General features: G+C 40.4%; 1 protein-coding gene across 2 annotated transcripts in view; it reads left to right on the top strand.

The window, feature by feature from the left end:
- The window catches only part of KL (klotho), a 73,348-nt gene that overhangs the window by 47,702 nt on the left and 11,888 nt on the right, over positions 1–13,758 (top strand). For both annotated transcript variants that reach the window (XM_073341681.2, XM_073341671.2), the window contains exons 2-4: positions 234–744; positions 7,580–7,848; positions 11,375–12,491. In XM_073341681.2, the coding sequence (XP_073197782.2) occupies positions 234–744; positions 7,580–7,848; positions 11,375–12,491 (1,897 nt within the window). The remainder of the gene's footprint in view (positions 1–233; positions 745–7,579; positions 7,849–11,374; positions 12,492–13,758) is intronic.

The raw sequence follows: 13,758 nt of genomic DNA on the forward strand, positions 1-13,758 counted from the left end.
GCTGCTTTTCTAAAACAAGCTCTTCTTGGATCAGTGTAATATTATCTACTCTGATTAGCATAATAGAAGTTAGCAATCATAAATCACTGAGAAGGGAATAAGACTTAGCCAAAGGATGTGAGGATAAGGCAATGCTAGTCAAATCGGAACATTAGTGAGTGAATATGCTATTGCATTTCTGTTATTCAAGACAGAATTTCTGATGCATTCATTGTAGTCTTTCTTCTCAACAGGCCCACGCCAAAGTCTGGCATCTCTACAATGATCATTTTCGTCCAACTCAAGGAGGCCAAGTGTCCATTGCCCTCAGCTCCCACTGGATAAAACCTCAAGCTATGACTGAACAAGACATACAAGAATGTCAAAAATCCCTTGACTTTGTGCTGGGCTGGTTTGCTAAACCCATATTTATTGATGGTGATTACCCTCAGAGCATGAAAAATAACCTCTCATCTCTGCTGCCTGAATTCAGTGACGCAGAGAAGAAGTACATCAAGGGAACAGCTGACTTTTTTGCTCTTTCTTTTGGAGCAACACTGAGTTTCCAGCTCTTGGATTCTCAGATGAAGTTCCATCAGGTGGAATCACTAAGCCTGAGGCAGCTCCTTTATTGGATAAGCCGTGAATATAACAAGCCCAAAATATTCATTGTGGAGAACAGCTGGTTTGTGTCTGGTAGTACCAAGCGAGATGATGCCAAATATATTTATTATCTCAAGAAGTTCATTATGGAAACTTTAAAAGGTAGCTCTGTTGACAAATTAATATTATTCTCCTGACAAAACTTATGGAAATTATCCCACTAAAGCTCATTAAACAAATGCTCCAAAACTTAATTTTGGTCTTTAATGTTTACCTAGACTTTTGCTATGAAATGAGACTTCAAATCAGTTAGTTAGGTTCATTTTTATCACTGGTTGACAAGAGTCTTTTAATGAGTGAGATATGGATGGGATTTTGTTCGTCTGGTCCTGCTCTCCTTGAAGCCAGTGGCAAAACTTGTATTGATTTCAGTAAGAGGAAGTGCTGTTTGTTTAGTTATCAATGGGATTTGCTTGGAATCATTACAGGAAAACTCCAGTGATGAGTTTTAATATGTTAGCTGAATAAGAGTGTGTGTACATCTGAGGAAGTGAGCTGTAGCTCACGAAAGCTTATGCTCTAATAAATTGGTTAGTCTCTAAGGTGCCACAAGTACTCCTTTTCTTTTTGCGAATACAGACTAACACGGCTGTTACTCTGAAACCTGTGTACACACACACACACACATATACACACACACACCCCGGATAATCAAAAATTTGGATAATCCAGAGAATGGGCAAAGAGCTTTCTAACCATTATTTTAAAATGCAGAATTGCTTTAAACTAGCTGACCCCTCCTGGAAAAGCATTAAAACATATCCCCCTTCTTTATTTACAGCGTACATGAACCGTTACTTCTAGTAAAAAGATCCAGTTTCTAAGAATGCAGAAATGATAGTTTTAAGTTGCAACAACAGCAATACTGTACTATTTTTGAGTTGCTTCAGTTTATCGTTTTTGCATTTTAAAAAGCTGGTATTGTACTGTTTCCTAGAAGTAACAGTTTGTGTACGCTATAAATAAAGAAGGAGGCTACATTTTAATGCTTTGCAATGATCCTGTGTGTGTGCTGGTTGTTTGCTTAATATGGAAAGCCAAATAATGGAGGCTTGGATAAATGGGGTTCTCCTGTAGTTTTAGAGCCTGATTCTGCTCTTACATCAGTTTAATTCTGTGGACTTCAGTGGAATTAATCCTGATTTACACTGGTCTGAGAATCAGGCCTTTGAAGTTTTAAGTAAAATTATTTTATTTTAACTAATTTTTTTTACCAATTGTTAACCTAGAATTAAAAAAATGACACCCCCCCCCAACTTACTTTATAACATTGACCCGTCCCATTTTCTAATACTTCTTTAATGGCAAAGTACTGTAGGTTTTTTCAGTCCGGCTTCTCAACAACAAGTTTTTGGGATAACTGTTCCCTGTTTCCTCCTTAATGATTATTTTTATTATACTGTACTTTCTATTACTACAAAACTTGTCATAATTGGTTTATTTCTCTGTTATATGCTTCAAGGGTTTTTACAATATTAGTAGCTGAATTAAACTATTCATTCAGGTTAAATAACTTTCATGTTACAATGGAATTTTCCTTTAATGGTATAGTGCAGATGATTTCAATTTGCCTCTCAACCGGGATAAAAGATCCTGGAATTACTACATTTGTTTCAGCTGCTTTTGCAAACACCTCACTATTACATCTAAACTAAAAGTTGAATTAACATGCAAGCCAATGTTGTATCTAAAATCTGGGGGATAGTGTGTACTAGAGTTATTAATTATTGCATGTACAATGTGTTAGAGGTGTATGTGGCATTATATGGAAACTACATAGTCATATTCTTGTTAACAAAAAGGTGTTGTTTATTCAGTTTAATAAAATTATTGATATATATACATAGATCTGCACTCTCAGTGTGACTAGGGCTTACTGGCAACATATTAAATTATAGACTATATTTTCCCTTTCAATTTGCCACTCGGTCACCAAGAAATCCATAATAAATAACAAGAAGTATTATTATTTTGGAATGCCAAAAATTTGCTCAACCCTTTACAGAAACAAGTAAAGATATAGTTCCTGCCCTGAAGATTGTACATGGGGGCAGGGGAAAGTATGAAAGAAGATAAAAGTAATACAAATAAGTCATGTGGTTACTCGATAAGGCATGTGCACTGCTTGATGCTTACATTGTATTTGAGACTTTCTTCCTGCTTCCAAATTTTTTTAACTCACTTCTCACAGGGAACATGGCACAAGTCACCAAACTTTTAAGGAGGGATTTTAGGAGAATTTTTGGTGTGCCGGAAAAGCAATGTAGAAGCTCTCTCTGCTGACATGCAGCAGGAGTGTAATGCTAGTCTAAGAGAAATTTTTGCTGATGCTAGTTAACGTGACTCCACCCTGACTTTTATAGAATCATAGAATCATAGAATATCAGGGTTGGAAGGGACCCCAGAAGGTCATCTAGTCCAACCCCCTGCTCGAAGCAGGACCAATTCCCAGTTAAATCATCCCAGCCAGGGCTTTGTCAAGCCTGACCTTAAAAACCTCTAAGGAAGGAGATTCTACCACCTCCCTAGGTAACGCATTCCAGTGTTTCACCACCCTCATAGTGAAAAAGTTTTTCCTAATATCCAATCTAAACCTCCCCCACTGCAACTTGAGACCATTACTCCTCGTTCTGTCATCTGCTACCATTGAGAACAGTCTAGAGCCATCCTCTTTGGAACCCCCTTTCAGGTAGTTGAAAGCAGCTATCAAAGCCCCCCTCATTCTTCTCTTCTGCAGGCTAAACAATCCCAGCTCCCTCAGCCTCTCCTCATAACTCATGTGTTCCAGTCCCCTAATCATTTTTGTTGCCCTTCGCTGGACTCTCTCCAATTTATCCACATCCTTCTTGTAGTGTGGGGCCCAAAACTGGACACAGTACTCCAGATGAGGCCTCACCAATGTCGAATAGAGGGGAACGATCACGTCCCTCGATCTGCTCGCTATTGCCCTACTTATACATCCCAAAATGCCATTGGCCTTCTTGGCAACAAGGGCACACTGCTGACTCATATCCAGCTTCTCGTCCACTGTCACCCCTAGGTCCTTTTCCGCAGAACTGCTGCCTAGCCATTCGGTCCCTAGTCTGTAGCGGTGCATTGGATTCTTCCGTCCTAAGTGCAGGACCCTGCACTTATCCTTATTGAACCTCATCTGATTTCTTTTGGCCCAATCCTCCAATTTGTCTAGGTCCTTCTGTATCCTATCCCTGCCCTCCAGCGTATCTACCACTCCTCCCAGTTTAGTATCATCCGCAAATTTGCTGAGAGTGCAATCTACACCATCCTCCAGATCATTTATGAAGATATTGAACAAAACCGGCCCCAGGACCGACCCCTGGGGCACTCCACTTGACACCGGCTGCCAATTAGACATGGAGCCATTGATCACTATCCGTTGAGCCCAACAATCTAGCCAGCTTTCTACCCACCTTATAGTGCATTCATCCAGCCCATACTTCCTTAACTTGCTGACAAGAATACTGTGGGAGACCGTGTCAAAAGCTTTGCTAAAGTCAAGAAACAATACATCCACTGCTTTCCCTTCATCCACAGAACCAGTAATCTCATCATAAAAGGCGATTAGATTAGTCAGGCATGACCTTCCCTTGGTGAATCCATGCTGGCTGTTCCTGATCACTTTCCTCTCATGCAAGTGCTTCAGGATTGATTCTTTGAGGACCTGCTCCATGATTTTTCCAGGGACTGAGGTGAGGCTGACTGGCCTGTAGTTCCCAGGATCCTCCTCCTTCCCTTTTTTAAAGATGGGCACTACATTAGCCTTTTTCCAGTCATCCGGGACTTCCCCCGTTCGCCACGAGTTTTCAAAGATAATGGCCAATGGCTCTGCAATCACAGCCGCCAATTCCTTCAGCACTCTCGGATGCAACTCGTCTTGCCCCATGGACTTGTGCACGTCCAGCTTTTCTAAATAGTCCCTAACCACCTCTATCTCCACAGAGGGCTGGCCATCTCTTCCCCATTTTGTGATGCCCAGCGCAGCAGTCTGGGAGCTGACCTTGTTAGTGAAGACAGAGGCAAAAAAAGCATTGAGTACATTAGCTTTTTCCACATCCTCTGTCACTAGGTTGCCTCCCTCATTCAGTAAGGGGCCCACGCTTTCCTTGGCTTTCTTCTTGTTGCCAACATACCTGAAGAAACCCTTCTTGTTACTCTTGACATCTCTTGCTAGCTGCAGCTCCAGGTGCGATTTGGCCCTCCTGATATCATTCCTACATGCCCGAGCAATATTTTTATACTCTTCCCTGGTCATATGTCCAACCTTCCACTTCTTGTAAGCTTCTTTTTTATGTTTAAGATCCGCTAGGATTTCACCATTAAGCCAAGCTGGTCGCCTGCCATATTTACTATTCTTTTGACTCATCGGGATGGTTTGTCCCTGTAACCTCAACAGGGATTCCTTGAAATACAGCCAGCTCTCCTGGACTCCTTTCCCCTTCATGTTAGTCCCCCAGGGGATCCTGGCCATCCGTTCCCTGAGGGAGTCGAAGTCTGCTTTCTTGAAGTCCAGGGTCCGTATCCTGCTGCTTACCTTTCTTCCCTGCGTCAGGATCCTGAACTCAACCAACTCATGGTCACTGCCTCCCAGATTCCCATCCACTTTTGCTTCCCCCACTAATTCTACCCGGTTTGTGAGCAGCAGGTCAAGAAAAGTGCCCCCCCTAGTTGGCTCCTCTAGCACTTGCGCCAGGAAATTGTCCCCTACGCTTTCCAAAAACTTCCTGGATTGTCTATGCACCGCTGTATTGCTCTCCCAGCAGATATCAGGAAAATTAAAGTCACCCATGAGAATCAGGGCATGCGATCTAGTAGCTTCCGTGAGCTGCCGGAAGAAAGCCTCATCTACCTCATCCCCCTGGTCCGGTGGTCTATAGCAGACTCCCACCACTACATCACTCTTGTTGCACACACTTCTAAACTTAATCCAGAGACACTCAGGTTTTTCTACAGTTTCGTACCGGAGCTCTGAGCAGTCATACTGCTCCCTTACATACAGTGCTGCTCCCCCACCTTTTCTGCCCTGCCTGTCCTTCCTGAACAGTTTATAACCATCCATGACAGTACTCCAGTCATGTGAGTTATCCCACCAAGTCTCTGTTATTCCAATCACGTCATAGTTCCTTGACATCACCAGGACCTCCAGTTCTCCCTGCTTGTTTCCAAGGCTTTGTGCATTCATATATAAGCACTTGAGATAACCTGTTGATCGCCCCTCATTCCCAGTATGAGGCAGGAGCCCTCCCCTCACAGACATTCCTGCCTGTGCTTCCTCCCGGCATCCTGCTTTCCCACTTACCTCAGGGCTTTGGTCTCCTTCCCCCGGTGAACCTAGTTTAAAGCCCTCCTCACTAGGTTAGCCAGCCTGCTGGCAAAGATGCTCTTCCCTCTCTTCGTAAGATGGAGCCCGTCTCTGCCCAGCACTCCTCCTTCATGGAACACCATCCCATGGTCAAAGAATCCAAAGCCTTCTCTCCGACACCACCTGCGTAGCCATTCGTTGACTTCGACGATTCGACGGTCCGTACCCAGGCCTTTTCCTTCCATGGGAAGGATGGACGAGAACACCACTTGCGCCTCCAACTCCTTTATCCTTCTTCCCAGAGCCACGTAGTCCGCAGTGATCCGCTCAAGGTCATTCTTTACTCTGTTAGAGCAGCAAGTGTTGTGTAAATGTGGAGGGCTTTTTAAAAAAAATCAGTGTTTGTCAAACAGAAAAGAACTAATCTTTAGGGAAAGAAATATTCTAGTTTCTTTGTGAGTTTATCATGGCAAATTAAAGAGACAGCTGAATTAATCTCTTTTATAATTCCATTGGTTTAATTGGTTCAAACGGTGCTACATCAGGAATCAGTTTGGCCCCTCATATCTGATTGTAGTGAGATACATTTGTAAAACTAGGAAATATGAACACTTTGACATTTGATTGTGTAAAATCAATGTGTACCTAGGGAGGTGGTAGAATCTCCTTCCTTAGAGGTTTTTAAGGTCAGGCTTGACAAAGCCCTGGCTGGGAGTATTTAACTGGGAATTGGTCCTGCTTTGAGCAGGGGGTTGGACTAGATGACCTTCTGGGGTCCCTTCCAACCCTGATATTCTATGATTCTATGATTCTAAATGTTGGCAGTGTAACTAGGCTGTGTAATGTTAAGTTCAATAGGTATCCAATTTGTGTTTACATAAGGTGGTGAGTGATGAAGCTAAATTGTGCTGGATACTGATACAGGCCCCAGTTTAACAAAGCACTTTAAAATGTGCTTAAATGCTTTGCTAAAAAGGAATAGATTTAACTATGTGCTTAAAATTAAACACACACACTTAAGAACTTTGTTGAATCGGGACCCTCTCTAAGAACATTTTGCTGATTCTAAGTGTTTAATATCTATAGAAATGCAAACCATTTGTAAACCTCAGATTAAATCACACAGTGGAACTTGTCACAACAATAGTAATGCTGGTACGACCCTTACATCTGTAACAGGCTTTCCACCTACTTTAGGTATGAGGGTTAATAAGTGCCAGATATTTATACCAGAAAATAGTATTCTCATCACAGATGTGAGGGGGTGTGCAAAATCAAATGAATAAAGTCTCATCAGCATTATCACTGCCACCTGCATTGCTTGGATAGTTAATGCAAATCCCTAAAAACACCAAAAAGTTGTGTTAAATTTTTCATGATAATTGCTTCAGAGTAACTTTTTTGTTTCTATATAACTTCTTGGATGTAAACTGTAAGAGTTGGATCCAAAGCCCATTGAAGTAAATTGAAGGAGTTCCACTGAATGGAATTTGAATCAAGCCTTAAGACATTTATTTATCCTGCTGCATTGCTCAAATACTAGAATCGTTTTTTTAAATGGTATACTCTATCTGGAAAAAATGAACAATATGAGGTCATCTTGGTTTTTTTTCTTCTCAGCCATCAGATATGATGAAGTTGATGTCTTTGGGTACACCGTTTGGTCCCTCATGGATGGCTTTGAATGGCATAGAGGATACAGCATTAGACGTGGATTATTTTATGTTGATTTTCAAAGCCATGACAAGAAGTTTTTGCCAAAGTCTTCAGCTTTGTTCTACCAAAAGCTAATAGAGAAAAATGGCTTCCCGCCTTTGCCTGAGAATGAACCCATAGATGGGAAATTTCCCTGCGACTTTGCTTGGGGAATTGTTGATAACTACATTCAGGTAAGGCTGATGACAAAGTCAATAGATGCTCCAACCAAACTGTTCTTTAAGTATATAATAATTGTATTATGCAAGTATATAATCATTGTAACTTGGGTGATATAAGGTCTGTTACCATAATGATGTAGTGGGAACACCAATTTATTAAAGCTGCACATTTTACAGAATATCTTCCCAGCTTTCACCAGGCATCCTAAATGTGACCATGAAAGTGGATCCAAATTTAAATATCATAAATAACAGACTTTCTAAAAACAAACACCACATAAACAAAAAACAGAAAATGTGATCTAATGTACATCTTCCTAGATCACTTACTATGTGTTCAGTTAACAAAAATACATTCTTTTTCAAATTCATTTTGGAAGATAATTATCTACTAAATTCAACACTTCCACACAAAGGTACTAATATATGAAAATGGCAAATATTGCAAGTGGCATTTTTATCTCCATAGTTTTAACAGCAGCATATGCGGTTGTTGTGATCCAAATCGATTCCTTTTAATGGCAAGAAATTTATTTAAATATACCCTTGCATTTGGAAATGCTAAAAGTCATGAAACCATCATTACGCATGTTTTCTAAAGGCCATTCCTAATTAGAGTTGCGCTCACTTTTTTTTGGCAATTAGGAATTTTACAGAAAAATGCATTTTTCAGGGCTGTGAAACTAACTATTTGCAAATCTTGGTCAAATCTGGTGAATAGTTTGCCCGCACACACACACCCCAAAAATGGGAAAAAAAATTAAAAAGTGAAAATCTTTTGGTTCAATAACATTGAATCATTTCATTTTAACTTTTTGTTTCAAAGTGGAATCTTGTTTTCAAATTTGCCCAGGTAAAAAAACCACACCTGAAAATGACCAAAACAAATTGAAAAAACAAAAATAAATTGTTTAAAGTCAACTTAAGAGGTTTTTGGGGGGGTGGGAGGTTGGATTTTTTTTTTAATTTTGAAAAAAAATTGTTTTGATTTTAATTGAACCAGGCTTCCCCCTCCCCCCGGCCCGATAGGTTGGGTTTTTTTGGTTAGCCCCCAAACTGAAAAGTCTGTTATTTGCTCAGTTCTGTTCCCAATGTGTTCATGTTTTCTGCATGTGCATTACAGCATCATTGTTAGTGACATTATGTGCTAAAAAAAAGCAGAGAGTGTACAGGAAAATACCTTTGAAACAGGAATGGACAATTCTGCTCTGCTCCTCATTTGCCAGGCAGTGCAGTGTTGCCTCTGTCTCTGCGGCATCACTGCCCACTTGTAGCAACCAACCTGAGTCCCTCTTCTTAGCTTTCACTTCTTTTCTCCAGCTAGATCTGTTTCCTCTGACAACCCTTCATGATTAAAGCCTTCATTTCACATGCAAAAATTATAGACAGGTTGTGGTGTCTTTGAAAATGTGACTGTATAATTCTCAGATACTGTTTTGTCTTCAGGGCTCCTGTAGCCACAATAAAGATGTAATGTAAAATTCAGCTCTCCGATTGGATCCAAGAGCAAAATTTTTAATTTAGATTTTCCACAAAGACAGAAACTTTCTGAAGGCTGGAGCAGGGGTTCTGGAACAATTTTTATAGTGGGAGTACTAAGAGCCATTGGACCAACTGTAAACCCTGTGTATAATGGAACCCACTTCAAGCCAGGGGGTGCAGCAGCACCCCTAGTTCCAGCACCTATGAGCTGGAGCATAGCTTTTTTTTGTTTCTTATCCTAAAAGTAAGCTCTAACTTCACACTATTGAGAAACATTACAACCTCCTTACCTGATGCATTGATTTTTAAGAAAATTCAGCAATCCTTGTCCTTCTGGTCTCAAATAAATTGAGACTGGAAATGGCACTGCTACCTTTGGGATCAATAACAGCTGTCAAGTTACTGAGTCTGTTAGTTCAAGACACTTAAAAAAACCCTTCAGACTCTGGATATTTTCACTTCAAAAGGATATTCAAACATTTTGTGCTGTAAGGCTGAGGTAGAATGATTTGTAGATGTATCACAGTGGAAAAACATTTCTGATAGCATTCCCACAGTATTAGTGGAAATGCATGCTTTAGTAATCTACAAGGAACAATTCTCCAGAAAAGCAATTTCCCTCTGACATGCTGTTTTTTATTGCTTTCCTCTGTAAGCACAACACTGACCTCTCCAGAGAAAACAGCAAGTGATCTGCAGCTGCTCTGCACAATTTTACAGTCTCAGTTACAGGCTCAACAGTGGGTTTAGGCTGACCCTGCTTTTGAAACAAAAGGTCCAACAGGGAAACTTAGGCTCAGAGGCTTAATTTAAGAAGAAAAATAGTGGACATAGACAGATGTATATGTAGGAACTGTGTCCAATAGTTTGGGTCTTTCCTTTGAAAGGCAAACTGGACTAGGAAGGAGAAAAAAATAATACACATCATAAAACCTTCTAAGTAACTCTTTCCCTCCCTTTAGAGTCCTTTGTATTATCATGGTATTTATTAAAAAATAAAGATGTGATGTTGCGAGACTCTGAGCATCTATATCTCTCATTGATTTCAGTGGGTAATACAGGTATTCTCTAGCTCTCAAGCCCAAAAGATTTGTTGAAAATTTGCTTATTGTTGGAGAGATGCACGTTGGTATGACTCTGATATCAGAGCAAAAATATGACTCAGAAATAAACAGCATGCTATCTTAACCAATTTCATGTCATCAAAGCGAAGGAATGACACTTTTTAGTTCAATATGCTAGTGCAGTTAAAGGACATTTCTTTAGCAAGAAGCAAAATTCTTTCCCATCAATTGTATTCATGCTGAAAATCAAGCTCAGAGACATATTTCTCTTTTATCACAGGTTCCAATAAGGAAACTGTTTAATTCTTCATGTTTCATTTATTACTTATTTTGTTCCGCTTTAGAGGAAAAAGGAAGGCTTATTTATGGTAATTTATAGTGTACAAGTAGCCCTAAAATATAGCCTTTTAAACTTTAAATAAATTATTTTAAAAATGAAAAATTTTAAAAAAATTTTAAAAATACACACTTTGCTGTATTTTTGCTTCTCTGGATTTGCTTTTTTGTCCCTAAGCAGCCCCTGATTTCCCTCACAGAACTGAGTGTTGTGGGGAGAGTGTAAACGGAAGGCATACACTAGTACACTGCCTTTTATAAAAGTAGGGTGAAGGTGCTACATATATTTGGCATTTTCTGACCTTACAATATTAAGATGCATTCATTCATATGAGTCAGAGATGGCATCAGAGATAGGGTTACCAAATAGCCACTGTAAAAAAACGGGACGGGGTGAGGGGTAATAGGCGCCTATATAAGAAATAGTCCCCTAAAACTGGACTGTCCCTTTAAAAATGGGACACCTAGTCACCCTAATTAGAGATGTATGAGGGAGATGCTGAAAGGAAAAATGTGTTCATCTTAGGAGGCAGCATCAATTAAAAGAAATAGTCTACTTATAATTATCTTTTCATAAACCTTGTCTGATGGTTATGAATTTTCTGTATAATCAGAACTGACAATTTGAATCTTGTGTGTTTCTTTTCCCTTCTTAGGTAGACACAACCCCCTCCCAATTCCTTGACACTAATGTATATGTGTGGGATGTTCACCACACGAAGAAGCTTATTAAAGTTGATGGAGTTGTTACCCCAAAACGTAAGCGTCACTGTGTTGACTTTGCTGCCATCAGACTCCAGATCTCGTTGCTGCAGGAAATGCATGTCACACATTTTCATTTTTCTTTGAAATGGTCTTTGATTCTCCCTTTGGGTAACCTGTCTCAAATCAACCACACATTCCTGCACTATTATCAGTGTTTTGTTAGTGAACTTCTCAGAGTTAATATAACTCCTGTTGTAGCTTTATGGCAACCTATGGCTGAGAACCAAGGGCTTCCGGTTGTGCTAGCCAAATATGGAGCCTGGGAGAACCCAGAGACAGTTCAAGCCTTTGTTGAATATGCCAAGCTCTGCTTCAAAACTCTTGGCCACCATGTCAAATTTTGGATTACAATGAATGAACCCTATGTGAGGAACCTGACATATTCTGCAGGGCATAATCTGTTGAAAGCCCATGCTAAAGCCTGGCACCTGTATGACAAAGAATTTAGAAGATTTCAGAAAGGTAAAATATCTATAGCTCTGCAAGCTGATTGGGTAGAGCCAGCCTGTCCTTTTTCCAAAAATGACCAAGAAGTTGCTGATAGAGTTCTAGAATTTGACATTGGCTGGCTTGCTGAGCCCATCTTTGGGAATGGTGACTATCCACATGTGATGAGAGAATGGCTTCACCAAAGAAACAGCATTGATTTATACAATTTTCACTTGCCTTATTTCTCTGAAGAAGAAAAGAAATTAATCCAAGGCTCATTTGATTTTTTTGCCTTAAGTCATTACACTACTGTTCTTGTGGACTGGGAAAAAGAAGATGCACTGAAGTATGATCACTATCTTCAAGTTCAAATGATAAAAGACATCACATGGCTGAACTCCCCAAGCAGAGCTGCAGTGGTGCCCTGGGGATTGCGCAAAATGCTCAAGTGGGTTAAATCCAAGTATGGGGATGTCCCAGTTTATATTATAGCCAATGGAATTGATGATGATCAGAATATGGTTCAAGATAAACTGAGAGTATATTATATACAAAATTATATCAATGAAGCTTTAAAAGGTAAGGAATCCATGAAAAGTTTATACACTGAAAGTACTAGCATAAATTTTGGCAAAGCATATGACTGGGAAAAAAAATTGGCATCTAACAGCATCTAACATGTAGTTATGCTGTAGTTTATAATGGATAACTTATTCTATGGTACATAAATCTACTGTTGTTGTTAAGCAGTAGGAAGACAGAACTACTTCCACATGTTCTTAATAAAGCAGAAGAGGAAAAATATATCTTTAAATAACTGGTGTGAATAGCTTCAAAATCTGCTCATGAGATTCCTACCCTCCTCCCCACCCCTCGACTACTCCTTTCATCATCTCTTTTGGTGCTTCTTCCTCTTTCCCCTCTGTGTTTGAGTACCACGGGCCTCAGTCCACAGTCCCTTCCTTTTCTCCCTGCACCTTATTCATGGGTGATGTCCTCTCCTCACACCAATTCACCAGCCTACCTCTGCGTACTATTTCTGACCAGTGCTACATATCTGACTGTCTCTCCAGCACACCATCTTGGGTGGCCTGTCTTCAATTCAAGCTAAGCATGGCCAAAACCAAACTCTTAATACTTTCTCTGTGATTGCTGACAACACCATCATCCTGCCTGTCATTCATGCTTTCAATCTTGGGGTCACTTTTAATTCCTCCTCCTCCTTCTCCCTGCCTATTTAGGCCATCACCAAGTCTTGCCACGACATCTTCCACAATTTATAAAAATTCGGTCTGTCCTGTCTTTGCTGCTGGCTAAAACACTTGCGCATTCCCTTATCTCTTCATGTGATTGTGTCATGTAGGGTATCACTCCCACTGTCCCTCCAGAACACACATTATCTTTCCAGTCACAACACAGAAGCCCCATTTTCACATCTCTGTATTAGCTCCCCTTGCTCTCTGTATTAAGTTAAAACTTGCCCTTGCCATAAATACCTTACACTTGCTTTCACACATCCACCCTAAGAGAGAAGTGGAGGCAAAAAACCTAACTGGCTTCAAGATTGAGCTTGATAAGTTTATGGAGGAGATGATATGATGGGACTGCCTACAATAGCATGTGGCCCATCAATGGCTGCCAGTAGCAAAAATCCTCAACGGCCAGAGATGGGACACTAGGTTTGGAGAGCTCTGAGTTACTGCAGAGAATTCTTTCCCAGGTATCTGCTTGGTGGGTCTTGCCCACACTTCAGGGTCTTAATTGATTGCCATATTTGGGGTTGGGAAGGAATTTCCTCCCCACCCCCAGTCAAACTGGCAGAGACCCTGGGTTTTTTTCGCCTTCC

The sequence above is a fragment of the Lepidochelys kempii genome, chromosome 1 (assembly GCF_965140285.1).
Source record: "Lepidochelys kempii isolate rLepKem1 chromosome 1, rLepKem1.hap1, whole genome shotgun sequence".
Lineage (NCBI taxonomy): Eukaryota > Metazoa > Chordata > Testudines > Cheloniidae > Lepidochelys > Lepidochelys kempii.